Here is a 16,129-nt window from a genome sequence, read left to right on the forward strand (position 1 = left end):
CTTTAAAAAAGAAAAGGCAATTTAAAGCTATTAGCATTTACATATCAATAAATTATTAAGTTTACAAAAAATCACATTACAAGCAAATGCCCAAAACACCAGGGAAAGCAAATCTAGTGCAAATCTCAACGGACAGGATTAAGCATCCTTTTCAATAGGTTTGCTTTCTACGCCCAGTGCAGCTGGCCCTTCCCACCACACACTCATTGCCGTGAAACAGACACTTTAGGAACGACACATTTTATTATTCCTGAAATTTCTTCTCTAAAAACAGAAAAGCGGCCTATGAAATATAAAATAAATAAGAAGAATCTGGAAGTCTTATAGGGGTCCAGTTTCAGTGCAGCAGCATTTTGCTGTTCCTCTCTTTATTTTATAAAGGACTTCACTTCGCCACTCGGGAGGAATTTATTTTCTTGATATCAACCTGACTCAGAATCAGCGTCCCATTTTTGAATTTTCCAATCTGCCCAATCCGTCCGCTGGACAAAATACTGGGAGCTGATTTCTTCTTTTTGGATTTCCTGCAGTTAAAGGGAGAGAAAAGTACCAGAGTTAAGCTTATGAAGAAGGACAAGAGGATGGCAACACCAGCAACCAAGTGACCACGGTCCGTTCCTGCAAACTCCTGGGGTCATCCTGTGCACACCACCCTCCACCACCACCCACCTTCCTGTGGTCCCTGAAACATGCCAGCCGCCTTCCTGTCTCGGGGCCCTTGCACTGGCTTCTTCTGCGGAGAATGTTCTGCTACTGATCTTTCTAGGCTGTCCCCTCCTCTTCACTCAGTTTTCAACTCAGAGGTCACCCCCCTGCCGAATGACATCCCAGCCCTCCCACCCCCAGTGATATTCTTTTATAATGCTTTACTGCAACCTCCTCATAGAACCTGACATTCCCATGCTTACCTGTTCGTAGGTTTTGAGGTGTTTCCCTCACTACAATGTAAGCTCCCCAAAGGCAGGTATACTGCCCCCCACCCCGGGCGATCATGGCTGAATTCCTGACACCTGACACCTAAGACACCTACGTGCCTGGCGACAGAGGCACGTGGCCAGGACAAACGACCACCCATGCACAAGCTCACTAAAGAGTCCAAGAAAAGGGTTAAGACAAAAGAAGTCAATTTTGAAACGGTAATTCAGGGAGCAAGGAAAGGCATGTTTGGACCAAAGCTAAGACACCAGCAAGAAGAGACTCAATGATCTGTTCCTCAGGTCACGGCGCTCTGCCTCCTGCGGTACGGCAGAGAACAGGACACGGCCCTGGACCCCGGCGCCACACAGGCAGGCTTTTAGCGCGGGCTGGGAATGTCAACCTCAGTTTCTCCATGAGTCACCTGAGCTGTCTGATCTTTGCAAATGGGAGCCTGGAGGAGATTCCTGATTCAGTTCTGAGGCAGCTGTTCAATCTGGGACACTGTCTTCCCCCTACCCGGGACTTGCTCGGAACGCATGAGGGGCAGTGAAGCACTCTACCGGGCTAGAAACACCAGGTAAACTCCAGGCGTTAGTTTCAGAACTCATCAATAGGTTTACCCAGATCATTCCTCCCCAGTACCTGAGGATGTCACTCACCTGTCTTCCTGCCCTCTCCTCTTCTTTTTCTTGAAGATATCTGTGTCCTGGGCCTGATTTCAGAATTTAGGATAATATACGGGTCAATGGTGGATAATGGAGATTCAAAAACAGATAAGAAGTGTGTGATCAAAAGCCAGTGAGGTGGGTGCCTGGGTGGCTCAGTGGGTTAAGCCTCTGCCTTTGGCTCAGGTCATGATCTCAGGGTCTTGGGATCGAGCCCCGAATCGGGCTCTCTGCTCAGCAGGAGGCCTGCTTCTCTTTCTCTCTCTCTCTCTCTCTCTCTCTCTCTGCCTACATGTGATCTCTGTCAAATAAATTTTAAAAATCTTAAAAAAAAAAAAGCCAGTGAGGCACCATTTACTTTTCATCTTTTTCTCAAGCAGGCATATTAAACATATACTCAGTTTCATCCTAAAGCTCTTTCAAGAGTGTCAAAGGTCATTCCAAAAAAAACTGACAGGAGAAACATTCCATCTTTCACTAAAGGGGAAAAGGAGGGTGCACAGCATCTACCCCTCTGTCATCTATCATGAGCCCTTGTGTTCTGTACACTGTAAAACGCAACACAGGAGAAAGACCACAATAGCTGATGGGATCTGAGCAGGAACTCGCTATTTCAGAGCAAACCCTTCACATGAATATGCCGGCTTCCCTGGCTAGTGTTAGAGAACAAAGCTGACTTGAACAGGGGAAGGAACGATCATGTCACTCTCTACCCTACTGTGGCCACTGCCTCCCGACTCCACTGCAGCCAACTGCGGTCACCTCCTCGTTCTAGCTTGGTAACAAAATGGCTTTTACTCGTACCATTCTCTTTTCTTCTTCCTTGGCTGCCTTCTTTTCTTTGATTTGCTCCTGCAATACCTTGTAATTCACGTAACTGTTTTTGGGAGGCTGAAATGCAACAGGAAAAATAAAACCTAGAGATACCATTTTTTTATTTTGCAAGGATCTCCCAGTGACCTCACCTCCCCCGCCTTGCCCTGGGTTCTCCCCTTTCCTGTAGGTATCCCGTCTGCTGATGAGACAGAAGCAGCCCCTCACCTGCGCACCCAGCATGATGGCGCGTTCCCGTTCCAGGAGTCGTTCCTTCCCTTTTCCATAACCCGTGATCCCGAACCGGTGCACTTCCAAGCGAGCCTGTGGACGCAGAGTGGAATGAACCCCAAGTGCATTCCAGAGAACCCCGGGAAGAGATCTACCTCTGGGGTAGCCCACGTCAGACACGATGTGCTGGAGCGGGAACTCTGTCGTGCTGTGGTTTACAGAGCTCTGTGGCGGTCTTACGTAATTTCTTACCATAACCTCCCAACACTCGTTTTCCCGTGTTGAATTTTGGGCAGGTGAAGCAACAGACCTAGGATTAAATGCTGAGCTCTGCATACTAGGATTCTCTCTGAAACAAGCTACTGCCCCTCCAGACAGGAATTTCCACTTAAAAGCCCCTCTGTACACTCGCTCCCTCTGAGAAACCACTTCTCATAGGTGCTTCGAACACAGATTTGTGTTTGTTTGTTTAAAGATGCTGCAGAGGAAGAGAAATGCCCCTTCTCAGCAGTTGAATTACCTCCTCCTATCTTTTTTCTCATGCATTTTAAAAACGTAGTTACAACTGCAGAATACACACTTCCCTCCCTGCTTCTCGACTTACCTCTGCATCATGGGCCCTGCAGCCACAAACCAGTGTGTTTTAAGTGACAGCCTAGTATTCACCACCGGAAGGCAGGGGATTTGCTTAACCATTATTTCAACCACTGGACATGGAAATATATATATATGCATATATAAACATATATATTTGGGGGGGGCACTCCAAAACTGAAAAAAATGAACAGTTTCAAAACACATACCTTCTCTAAGTTAAATTCTTGTCTCTCCACACCTTTCTCAGGGATACTAGTTTTGGTCTGAAAAGAAAAAAAATTCTTATTAAGATCCTCTGTGACTGTATCATGGGAGCATTTGTCACCAACAGAGCAGTCATGTTTTAAAAAGCCTTGAAACTGGCCCAGATGCCCAAATACCAAATGATAACACAAGCATGTTGCATGGAAGTCTTCATCAAAGAAAAATAGAGGAAAAAAATGTTAAGGTATCAAAGCTTAAGAAAGGATGAGAATTTTTTTAAAAATACAAAACTAGACAAACCATAAGTAACTCTTAATCTCAGAAAACAAACTGAGGGTTGCTGGGGGGAGGGGAGTCGGGAGAGGGGGGTGGGGTTATGGACATGGGGGAGGGTATTGCTATGGTGAGTGCTGTGAAGTGTGTAAACCTGGCGATTCACAGACCTATACCCCTGGGGATAAAAATATATTGTATGTTTATAAAAAATAAAAAATTAAAAAAAAAAACAAAAATTAAAAAGATGATGAGAGAGACCAACGCCTCTCATAAACCACATGCAGAAGATTCTGTTCAGTGGGGGTTTAGAAGAGGGTTAGTGAGCAGGGATTCTGGAGGATAAACATTGTATATCTTTTTATTATTTATTTTTTTAGAGGAGAGAGTGTGTTTGCATGAGCGGGGGTGGGGCAGAAGGCAGGGGAGAGAGCGTCTTGGGCAGGCTCCATGCCCAGCACGGAGCCCACTGTGGGGCTCTATGTCATGACCTAGATCATGTCCTGAGCTGATATCGAGAGTCGGACACTTAACCGACTGCACTGCTCAGGCGCCCCTTAAACATTGTATTTAAATAACTCACTCCCTCTTTCTTCCCATTCACCCATTAAAATAATGGCTAACAAAACTCTCTTAACTAAATATTTTTACAGGAACACCACATTTCTAGAAATGGAGATTTGGTTTATAAGTCTCAATACAAAATAAAGGTGCTGCAAATGCCTTCAAAGCATGTGACTCTTCACACCGACACAGCCACTAGCTATGGTTACCAGCCCACAGAACTGACCAGAAGCTTGAGATCTGAAGGAAATGTACTGTCACATCTGGCTAACAGCAGTGGTCACCACTCTACCCCAGCCACCAAGTCTGGGCCAACAGAAAGCAGGGTCTGAAAGCTGGGGAGCCTCCAGACGAAGGACCCTTGCAGCCGACCGCCCACCAGGGCAGCACCTCCCGCCCATCCTGCTCAGCAGGGGGCGCTGTGGAGGGCCGCAGCAATGCTCTGCACCACACCCTGCTGAGACAGGGGCCTCTATCACAGCTGTCTGCAGGTCTCCAGGTCCCTCCTACCAACGGAAGCTGGACTCTGGCAGATCCTGGTTGTATTGTGGGTGTGTGGGCCGATCACTGAACGCTTCCCCAGGTGACAGGCTCTCTCCGTGAGGCCATGTCCTGACTTCCCAGAGGGGTTCTTACGAAGTGGAAACAGCGCTCACTGCTAAACGTTATCGGGGTCCGGGAAACGGGAAGACGTGGCCAGTACTCTCAGTGTTGACTGATCCACTACGAACGACGGCCCCGCTGGGCAGTCACCACAGTGCTGCTCACCCACTGGCACGCTGCACAGTGACTCCTGGCAGGACAGACAGAACACGGCACTACGAGGAGGTCTGCCACGCTCCAAGCGTGTGGCCCCGGTCTGTGCTTACAGTCACAGTAAATGCATCTTCCACGTTACTTTACCAAGATTCCTGACTTTGATGATGCTTACGATTTTCCTCACTCCTGTGTTTTCACAGAATCAGATGCCTTAATTAAGACCACGGGCACACAAAGGATGCCAGGTGCTTCCGTTCCTCTTCCCCAGAAAGTCTTATTTCCTGTTCCGTGCCTGGAAAAAAAATGTCTTTACCCTGAAGTTAAAAATCCTTTTCTGCTGGCATGCACACCCAATCTATTTACTATGATAAACAGTACTACTTCTTCTGGCTTAAGTCTTAATGACTTCGGGATCACCCAGATCCTCAAACACAAAAGGTAAGTTAAAGAAGAGAAACTGTGTGCGGTTCACAGACCTCCAAAATCCTAGGGAACATTTACCTCCTTTTCTAAAACTTCAAGTAGTTCTCTCTATTCTTCCCGCCCGTCCATCCAACGAGGCACCGGCTAACCAAAGTTTTCTGAGTTGAAAATTTCGTTCAGGAGCATGAGATTCCCGGCGTTACTGGAGATGGCACAGGTTCCCTTGGCTGCCCCATTTCCAGAACACCGGCGTGAGGAAGGAACATCTAGGAGGACCTAAGCGCTGTAATAAAATACCTGGCTACCTGCGTGACTGTCACCGTGGGGCTGAAAGCCTTGGGTCTGGGGACGAGAGTGGCCCACAGAGGAGAGGGCCATGGCTTCCGATGTCCCTGCTTTCCCCAACACCAACCCCACAGAACACCCCAGACGCCGCACGCAGGCCTCAGTTCACCCCGGCCATGGGGACACCGGGCCGAGGGCCTGTGCAGGCCTGGGTCGCAGGTCTGGTGGGACATAGATACCTTGCCATTTTCAAGCCCTCTGTTTACATTTTGCCAGAAATATCTCCGCTTTGCAGCTCTCAATTTGTCTGAGAAAAGGTCTGGATTCTAGATCCTTGTTTACCATAAAGGCGAGCATTCTTAGCTCACTATTTGCTCAGTTCATAGGCATGACCCTGTCAATGTCTAACTTTTATTCACAGTTTTAAAGAACTTTCAGTCCATTACTTAGCATGTATTACCTGATTTAGAAACCACCAGGGCTCCTCCCTGTCAGCTCTCCCCTGGTGCTCACTGCAGCAGGCAACACTGGGTCTCCCCTGCTTCTAGGCTTCCCTGCCTACCTGAAGTTAGGTAGGGCTATGTGAGTTTCTTTGGCCAAAGACACGTGAGCAGAGGGGAAGGATGCCCCTTCCATAAGGAACCTCTAAGAGCCAACCATCGACTCCCCTTCTCCGCCAGAGCAACTGAGAGCCTTCCAGCTGGCAGAGTTCCTATTATCCTGGGCCCCTAGACAACGACAGTGTGTGACAGCACACTGTCCTTGCCAACCCTGATGGACATGTAAAAATAATTAACTTTTGCCTTCAAACCACTAAGATGTAGGGACTAAACTATCGAACCACAGACTTATCTATCCTGACCACTAGAGCTATAGGGTCCCACACACAGGAAAGAGAAAGCTTTGCACATTTTGAGAACTTGCATGTCAGGCTCTGAAGACAGAAGAAAGCTACAAAACGAAGGAAGAGTCTGGGGTGCGAGATGAAGGCCGGCAGGCCCCTGGGGCTCGGTGAACGTGTCCATGGGCTGACTGGCTGCACTGGTAAGATTCTTTTCTTCTACTAGTTACTGCCCAACCTTTGTCCAGAGAGAGAGAAGCTGGGTAAGTAAACACTTTCTTTTTTACCAGCCCTGGATTTGCTAAAGAACAGGGATGTGGAGCAAAGTTACAGGGTGCCCTGGAGGGTAGAGGATTTCAGGGTTGAGCCGCAGGGAGGGATCAAGATATTGCAGAGGTCATGAGAACAGTAAGCACTGCGGCGGTAACATGGGGGACAGGTCTTTCTTCCTGGTGAAGATTCCCAGTCCACGCGCTTCTGTTACTCAAAGGACAAGGAGCCTAACCTAATCTGCTCGCTCTCCACTCGCTTGCTCTCTCTCTCTCTCTCTCTCTAGCGGAACAGCTTTCAACTCAGAAAGCCTGGGGTCTGAACCTGAGCTCTGGTTCTTACTTCACATCCACAGTCCCTTCTGTGGAATCCTTAGAAAATTCAGAGGCTTTCACATTTTAGGAAGGTCACGCTGCCAACGCACTGAAGACAAAATACCACTTGGAGCGGGGGCCGCGGCAGAAGCCCGTCATTAAGGACATCTGTATCTCTGCCGCACGATCTGTGGATATTCAAGCCAAATGGAACAGACAAAAATAATGCCTAAGCCTCGTATGAGTTCAGGTCAGGTTTTGCTGCCAAATAAACCTGCACCAAGCTTCCAAACAAAATCAAACCAAGGCTGTGCCTTCCAAAGCTCTGGGCTTCTGTAACTGCAGAGAGGGGGCAGCTGACTGTTGAAACGTGGGGCAAGTATCTTAGCATCTTAGCCTCTCTAGGCAGCGATGAAGACAGGGAAACTTGTCAGGATTCAGGGAGATAAGGAATTAGCGACCAGACTAAGTAATCACTCGAGCGACGGACAAGCCCCATAAATGTCAGGTATTAACAATGATCTGCTACGTGCTTGGGAGCGGTCTGCACGCACCTGTGTGCGGGCCACAGGTGGCAAGAGGCCCTTCGGATCTAGAGTCCACTGTCCTCGGATTTCTAGGATGTCTTTTTTTTTTTTTTTTTTTAAGATTTTACTTATTTATTTGACAGAGAGAGGTATCACAAGTAGGCAGAGAGGCAGGCAGAGAGAGAGGGGGGAAGCAGGTTCCCTGGCAAGCAGAGAGCCCGATGTGGGGCTCGATCCCAGGTTCCCAAGATCATGATCTGAGCTGAAGGCAGAGGCTTTAACCCACTGAGCCACCCAGGCGCCCCTAGGATGTCTTTCTTATCTCTTTCTATGGAGGCTACAAAGGAGGCTAAGGTTCAGGACACAGATGATGCTAAGGGCGAAGAAAATACCGAGAAGACACATCAGCCAAGCAACTCTCGGCTCTTTTCTAGCCACTAACCTGGGGCTTTCACTCCCCCTCACAGGCAGCCTCGCACTCGGTCCTTAAATCCCAAGTCCAGGTCGGCCCCGGCCTGGCCCTGCACCACAGCTCATCTTCTCTCCCCTCTGTCCTATACCGCTACGCTTCCAGCTCCCAGACCCCCTCAGGCCTTCTCACCCCCCGGGCACTCTTCCAGTGTGTTGGCTCTTCCGGCTCCTCAGGGGCCAGCGTTAGCAGAGTGTCACCTCGTCCTGAGACTGCCTGCCCACTCCACCGAAAGGACGCTCTGTCTCTTACTCTCAAGACCCTATTTCTTTCCCTTAGAGGGTTCAAAACTTTTTTTTTAAAGAGTTTATTAATTTGAGAGAGAGAGGGAGGGAGGGAGAGCGAGCAAGCTAGCATGAGGGGCAGAGAGAGCGGAGAGGCTGACTCCTGGCTGAGCAGGGAGTCTGAATATGGGCCTCGATCCCAGGACCCTGGGATCATGACCTGAGCTGAGAGCAGACACTTAATCGACTGAGCCACCCAGGTGCCCTTTAAAACTCTTTTTAATTATATTATTAATTGACTTGGGATCTGACTCTAGCAGTAGACTGTATACTCCACAAGGGCAGAGGACTGTATCTCGTTCACTGTTCACTGCTGGATCTAGTGGGTCTGGCAAGTAGTGGGCACCCAATTATTTGTGAATAAATGAGTTAAGTGCATAAATGATCTGTTACCTACTATTTCCTACCAAACTACTTCTATAGTCACTGCTTTATAAAAGGGATAGGATCAGGAAGTCCATTTATAGGTTAGACAGTTGGAATGGGTAAAATGTTCTATAAATGGTGGCCAAGTTCTCTGATTAATCCATGAAATGGAGTGATGTTGGGGATGGGTTTCCCCACAGAGCCAACAAGCAAATGCTCCCACACCAGCTACAATTCAACTCAACTGTGACACGCTCCACCTGGAAATGGCATCAGATTGCACAGGTTATGGGCTCAGTCCTACAAGACTGCCGCCCACATCACTCAGCAGCGACAAGCCCACCCACAAATCCCCTCCTTGGGTTCGATTAGTTTGCTAGAGTGGCTCACAGAACTCAGGAAAGCCATCCACCTTACAGCGCACTGGCTGACTGTAAAAGGATGTAACTCAGGAACAGGCAGATGAGGGGACGCACAGGGCAAGGTATGTGGGACAGAACGAGGCACTTCCATGTCCTCTCTGAACGTGTCACTCTCCAAGCACCTCCACACGGTCACCAACCTAGCTCTCCCAACCGTTTGGGTTTCTACGGAGGCTTCATTACTTAACTATGCCAGATTAAATCACTGGTCACAGGCAGTCAATTCAACCTCCAACCCATTACTTCTCCCCAGAGGTCAGGGAGATGGCACTGAAAATTTCTAAACCTCTAATTGTGCAACTGATTCTCCTAGCAACCTGCTCCCACCTTTAAAGCATTTCCACATCACTTGCTAACAAAAGACACCTTTACATCCCCTAGGGAATTACAGGGGTTACAGGAGTTCTGTGCCAGAAATGAGGCACAAAAACCAAATATAAATATATTTCTCATTATAAATCTCCATAGTACACCATGGACCCTGTTTCAATACACAATGATGTTTAATCACAGTATATAGGTCACAGGTCCAAGTTCTAGGGAAAGAAGGTCACTTCCAGGGTTCAGGCAGGGCCAGCTGGGTTGTCCAACTTGTATCTCTCAAGTATTCTCCAAAGACAACCAGCGGACTCCATGTGGGCTGTTATTACCTTACTAGCTATTTGGGCAGATTCCATGTCTGTCTGAACTGTCCTACAATGACCCGAAGCTTTCAGAGAACAGGGACCACAACTATTATTTACTACGTTATACAAACCCTTGGCATAGCATGACTTATCCTAATTACTCCCAGCTGACATCCTTAGCTGACATCCCCTTTACCAGGATATGCCATTAATACCCAGCGTTCTCTTCCTCTGTATTTGTTTACAAGTCACAATACGACATCGAGTCTTTTATAGGCGTATGTGTTTTTATTGTGTTCGTTTTTGGTCTCCTTATCCAGACACATTCATGTGTTCAAAAGATACATTTTAAAAAGAAGGAAAGGGCAGGATTGCCTGGGTGGCTCAGTGGGTTAAAGCCTCTGCCTTCGGCTTAGGTCGTGATCCCAGGGTCCTGGGATCAAGCCCCACATCAGGCTCTCTGCTCAGCAGGGAGCCTGCTTCTCCCGTCTCTCTGCCTACTTGTGATCTCTGTCAAATAAATAAATAAAATCTTAAAAAAAAAAAAAAAAGAAGAAGAAGAAGGAAAGGGCAGAATGCCAAGAGCAACTGAAAATTTTCATTAAGGTCAGAAAATCCAAAATGTTGGATAAGCCGAGGTTCCCAAGAAAAGCCAATGAAAAAGGGGTCAATCAGAAGAGGATGAAAAAGGATCTAACAGCTGGAAGCAGATGTTCTGTTACTAAGAGATAGAGAAATGCACTCATTCAATGCCAACGTTTTTGTGCTATGAGAAAACTTTCCATTCTAGAAAGAACCCAACGAGTGTAAGAGGAAAGAGAAGACCGAGACACCTGAAGAAATGAGAGAGGTACACAGATGTTTGTTTGTTAAATTCCCCAAACCAGAATTATATATGATGCAGTGTTCAACCTTTTTCACTGCATGGCACACACAGAAAATACTATGGTACACAAGGTTTGGTGCACAAGGGTTTGCTGTCGTAATACTGACCACTGTAAGCTTCCCCGGCTGGCCAATGTGGTGACTCTGACCAGCTAAATGGCCAAGGAAATCCACTTCCTGGCCTACCTGTGACAGCTCCCAGTGTTCCAGTATTTGGAGTTGGAAACTGACCTAGAATCCTAAAATAAAGGTAGATGATTACAAAAAGCACTATTAGTCTTTGAGGAAGACAAGCTGGTGAACCTGACATGAAGAGCTACCTGAACGCTAGGAAAGATACCACAGCTGGGTTTTTTAAACCACAAACAAGATGCGGTAAGCACTAGATGCTAGCACGTGCTCACACACGTTCACCAAGAATGATGCAAGCCTGACTATCTTTGCAGTGGGTTGAATTGTGGTCTCCAAAAAGAGATGTGACCATGTTCTAATCCCCAGAATCAGCGAATGGATCTTATTTCTAAAAAGGGTCTTTACAAGGGCACCTGGGTGGCTCTCAGGTGGTTAAGGAACTAACTGCCTTCGGCTCAGGTCATGATCCTGGAGTCTCGGGATCGAGTCCCGCATCAAGCTCCCAGCTTGGTGGGGAGTCTGCTTCTCCCTCTGACCTCTTGCCTCTCATGTTCTCTCTCCCTCAAATAAAATAAAATCTTCAAAAAAAAACAAAAACAGAAAAGGGTCTTCACAGTATAATTAAGAATCTCATGACGGGACCCGTCCTAGGTTTCGGGTGGGCCCTAATCCCAATGATAGCTGTTCTTCTAGGAGAAAGGTAGAGGGAGATTTGAGACTCCGATGAGGAGTTGACGGTGATGCAGCCACGAGCCAAGCCTAGAGCCACAGGTGGAAGAAGGAAGGATTCCCTTTCGGAGGCGAGTGTGCCCAACCAACACCTTGATGTTGGCCTTTCTGGCCTGCAGAACTGTAAGAGAACAAACATCTGCCCAGCAGCCCTAGAAAACCAATACAGTCCCCTTTTCCTCTGATGATAGACAAAAGTTTATAGGACATGAGGAATGCAACAGAAATAGAATGCCTGGATTTTTGCACGGATCCTTAATACCCTTGTGGGGAAAGTTGGATAGGCAACTACACCTCTCTCCTGGACTGAATTTTGCGTGAGACTTAACACATTCAGTCTGGGATAGATTACTGCTCAGTGAAATCTAGCTGCTTTCCACCGGAATGCAAGTTCCTTGAGAAAAAGCAGTTTTGTCTCTTTTGTTCAATGCTGTATCCCCATGACTTGAGGCCAGAAATAGTTGACTGACTTTTCTGAGCACCATCAGGCAGAAGGCTTATCAGCATGGAAGGGTACATTCAGCAGGCTTATGTTCCTCAAACTCAGTACATGCCTAAGGAAGTCTTGTCTTCAGAACTGGCCCTCCTGGTTCCTGGGAGCTGACCAATTGGGTGATAAGAGTGTTTTTGCATCCCCACGGCCCTGAGCCAAGCTGTACTAAGTTTGCCCAGATTATTTATAGCAACAATGTGATTGATGGTTAATATCTACTTGTTTCCTGGGTGCCTAGAGCTTCAGTAACTACTGTCAGTCTGTATGTCTACGTAACGCATTTCTCAGTGAAAACTGTGGACACCCAGGCTGGGGTGAAATTCCATGGCTGGCCAACACCCCACAAGCTGTCACATGTTGCCACTGGGGGAATGAAACACATCCCATGCAATTCCACTGGGAGGGGACATCTACACACTGACACCTGGTTTCCTCCAGGCCTCCCTCCCTGCACTTTTTTCCTTCACTGCTTTTACTCTGTATCCTTTTGCTGTGGTAATTGGTAACCATCATGGTGACTTCATGCTGAGTGTTGAGGCCTGTGAGTGCTTTTCGCAAACCATCAAGCCAAGGGGTGGTCTTGGGGATCCCTGACATGGTCTAAAAAGACAGTCATCTAAGGGAGTCTGGCAGGCTCAGTTGGTACAGCCTGCAACTCTTGATCTTGGGGTCATGAGTTCAAGCCCCATGTCAGGTAAGAGTGCTTAAATGAATAAAACCTTTTATATGTTTTTTTATTAAAAAAAACTTTTTTTTTTTTTAAAGATTTTATTTATTTATTTGACAGAGAGAAATTACAAGTACACTGAGAGGCAGGCAGAGAGAGAGAGAGAGAGAGAGAAGGAAGCAGGCTCCCTGCCGAGCATAGAGCCCGATGCGGGACTCGATCCCAGGACCCTGAGATCATGACCTGAGCCGAAGGCAGCGGCTTAACCCACTGAGCCACCCAGGCGCCCCTAAAAAAAACTTTTTGAAAAACAATTTATTTATTTGAGAGCGAAAGAGAGAGAGACAGAGAAAGCACTAGCAGAGGGAGAAGGAGAAGGAGACTCCCCGCTGAGCAGAAAGCCTAGCTCCCAGCACCCTGAGGTCACAATCTGAGCTGAAGGCAGCCGCTTAGCAGACAGAATCACCCAAGCACCCAAACCCTTTAAAAAAAAAAGAAAATGGAAAAAGAGAGAACAAAGAAAAGATGCCTCTCTAAAACTGCGATATCACGGTTTTCACCATATACACAGGAACTAACCAACTCATTACCTGTGTATTTTCATCTCGATCCAGCTTCTCTTTTCTTTTCTTATTTCTGCTGTGAAATTCTATCACTTCTACTGGCCCTCTGGGGTTCTTCAGGGTTGGGGGAGATACCGCAGCATTAGGGGCTTCTGGTCCTGAAGGGGAACCAGTGGGGGTCACAGCAGGGGAACACCGCAGCTCTTCTTGGAGTTCCTTGAAGAAGCTGGAGGCACTCTTCCTTTGACCTCTTCCAAAGGAACCAGGTAGGGGAGCTGGCTCTGCTGCCGCCACCGGCGAGACCGGCGTTTCGGCACCTCTCTTCTTGGTTTCTCCTCTCTTCCTGATCCTTTTCTGTTCTGGTTCATCTTCTGTCTCCTCTGTTTCTTCAAACACAGAGCAGGAAAATAAATAGCTTTGGCTTTATCAAATTGTCAAATCATGTGAATGTGTCTGTATGTACACCACGGCTATCAATATCCAGAAATACAAAGAAACAAAAGATTTCTTTTTCTTCAAATGGGGGGATTTTTGCACAATTCTGGGGCAGGGGTATTTTTATTTTCTTTTTTAATTTTAATTCAATTAATTAACATATAAGTATTATTGGTTTCAGAAGTACAGGTCTGTGATTCATCAGTCTCATATAATACCCAGTGCTCATTATATCACATGCCCTCCTTAACACTCATCACCCACTTACCCCATTCCCCATGCCCCTCCAGAAACCCTGTTTGTTTTCTATGATTCTCTTACGGTTTGTTGTATTTGCACAATATGTAGAATCCAAGACACAACATCTTTTGCTAGGTAACTAACTATGGTCATGTCTCTGACCCACGGCGCAATTACTTCAGCCCTGACCTCAGTCCATACTAAGAGCAACCTCAAGGCAACAGTCTCCAGGGAACTGGTAATCCCCATTGGCTCACACTTTGTGCGAAAAATGTCTGCCACTACAGCTGACGTTTTATTTTTTGATACTCTCTAGGGTTGCGGGTGGGTATTACAGTCTTCCCATTTTTTTTTCAGTTATGCATTAGGATGAACCTACGACAAGTGGTTCAATGTGAACACATTTATTTTCTACGAAATCCCTGTATTGCCTCTATGTTTCACCTGTTCAATTCTGACCAGCCACCTGAAGGCTCTGACATCAAGTGCTCACCTGCACCGCAAGTATCACAGCGCTTTCTAAATACCGACTGATCATTTCTGTTTACTTATATAAAAGGTACCTAAACTTTGGCATTGGGCACCTAAAAATGGGTAGTTACGGCCCAAGCCTTCAGAGCTCCTTGAATAATTTCAAGCCTGTGCTAACATAAACTATATTTAGGATTTGGCAGAATTTTCTTTTCCTCTAGTTTTTAAACCTCTCAAGGCCAGAGACTAAGTCTTCTCTGTCCTCTGATATATTCCCAAGGGGGTAGAAACGTCGTGTCCACAGGCCAAGTCAATACAAGGCGAGGGGCAGGGGCTGGACAGTCTGGAGACTGGAACCCACGCTCTGCAAATTAACAGCTAGGTGAATTTCGGTAAGCATTTTAACCCCTACGGCTTGTTTCTACATTTGTAATAAATGGGATTAATGACTATGTATTTCACCAGAAGTGAAGATTAAATGAGTAAATACATGAAAGACGGGAACTAGATGGCAAATTCTCCATACTTTTTAGCAATTATTTTTACTGTGTAAGTGAGCTTAGAATCTTTTTTTTTAAAGCGTTTATTTATTTATTTGACAGAGATCACAAGTAGGCAAAGAGGCAGGCAAAGAGAGAGAGGAGGAAGCAGGTTCCCCACTGAGCAGAGAGCCCGGTGTCGGGCTCCATCCCATGACCTGAGCTGAAGGCAGAGGCTTTAACCCCAAGAGCCACCCAGGCCTCCCTCCCCCACCAGCTTAGAATCTTGAGCAATGGCTCCCAACTACAATAGCTTTCGCAACAGCACGTTACAAATTGAAGAAATGTTTGCTCCTTAAAGACACCAATGCCCAGGCTATCTCTTGCCTGAACAAGGGATGTCACCTAACCTGGACCAAATTCTCCAGAATGTGTGGAACTGTCCTTTCCTACTAACGTGCCAGGCGGTGGCCAATCTCAAATAACCGTTTTTCTTTCCTTCTCCCCAAACAAAAAGAGAGGACGGCCAACTTAGTGGAAGGAAGTCCGCGGGGGAGGAACGCACTGAAGGTTGGGGAACTACCGAGACAAGGTGGCACCAGGGCGGAGTGGGGCAAGCGGGCTTCCCAGACGGCCGGGAAATGTCCACGGGGTGGGGTGGGGGGCTGTGCTCGGGAGCCCAAGGTCCTGCGCGCATCACACGCTGCAAGCCTGAAAGCCTCGGCGCTTCCGACGAGCAGCCACGCCGTTGCCCACACCCAGGGACGGCTCGGGAGGCTCGGTCCAAGAAGAGCCACGACCGTGGGGCGCGGGGAAGGGGACCTCTGTCGGAGGCGTGTGCTGCACCCACCCCGGGAACCAGGTCGAAAAGCTGAGGGGTGCTCCACGTGCAAGGGCCGAGGACGGCCCAGTCTCGAAGGTACAGCAGACCCTCAGCGGCCAGTCCGCCTCCCACGTGGGCCCCGAGTTCCCGCACTCACCCAAATCGTAGAGGTTCCGGAGCAGGGCGTCCAGCAGCGTCTGCGAGCCGGGAAGCGCGCGGTCCCCCAGCCCCTGCTCCTGAGCCATCCGGGGCGGAGGGTGGGGTGGGGGGCGCCGCCGCGGTGCCGCCCACAGCCCGCGGGGCACCCACACTTCCGAGTTCCGACGCGCTGCGCGCGCGCGTCGCAGGTCCCGGCGCGGCT

At 47.9% G+C, this 16,129-nt stretch overlaps 1 protein-coding gene across 2 annotated transcripts; it reads right to left on the reverse strand.

Moving 5' to 3' along the window:
• Positions 1-224: 224 nt before the first annotated feature.
• Positions 225-16,118, reverse strand: C14H1orf131 (chromosome 14 C1orf131 homolog). Of its 2 annotated transcripts, none has more exons than XM_032313672.1 (7): positions 15,926-16,118; positions 13,348-13,700; positions 3,431-3,487; positions 2,625-2,720; positions 2,388-2,474; positions 1,578-1,630; positions 225-524 (listed from the first exon to the last, which is right to left on the reverse strand). In XM_032313672.1, exons 1-7 carry the CDS (start codon positions 16,011-16,013, stop codon positions 386-388), a joined length of 873 nt encoding a protein of 290 aa, XP_032169563.1. In that variant the 5' UTR covers positions 16,014-16,118; the 3' UTR covers positions 225-385. The 2 variants fall into 2 exon arrangements, with proteins under 2 accessions (XP_032169563.1, XP_032169562.1); XM_032313671.1 differs by having other exon boundaries at positions 13,348-13,706.
• Positions 16,119-16,129: the final 11 nt, after the last annotated feature.

The sequence above is a fragment of the Mustela erminea genome, chromosome 14, assembly GCF_009829155.1.
Source record: "Mustela erminea isolate mMusErm1 chromosome 14, mMusErm1.Pri, whole genome shotgun sequence".
Classification (NCBI taxonomy): domain Eukaryota; kingdom Metazoa; phylum Chordata; class Mammalia; order Carnivora; family Mustelidae; genus Mustela; species Mustela erminea.

Bases quoted from the DNA above. Each gene is read 5' to 3' on its own strand.
- C14H1orf131 (XM_032313671.1), bottom strand. From the start codon at position 16,013: ATGGCTCAGGAGCAGGGGCTGGGGGACCGCGCGCTTCCCGGCTCGCAG. The intron at 3,488-13,347 runs GTAATGAGTTGG...TTTTCTTTTCAG, and splicing joins ATCGAGATGAAAATACACAG to ACCAAAACTAGTATCCCTGA. The intron at 525-1,577 runs GTGAGTGACATC...CTTTAACTGCAG, and splicing joins AGGAGAGGGCAGGAAGACAG to GAAATCCAAAAAGAAGAAAT.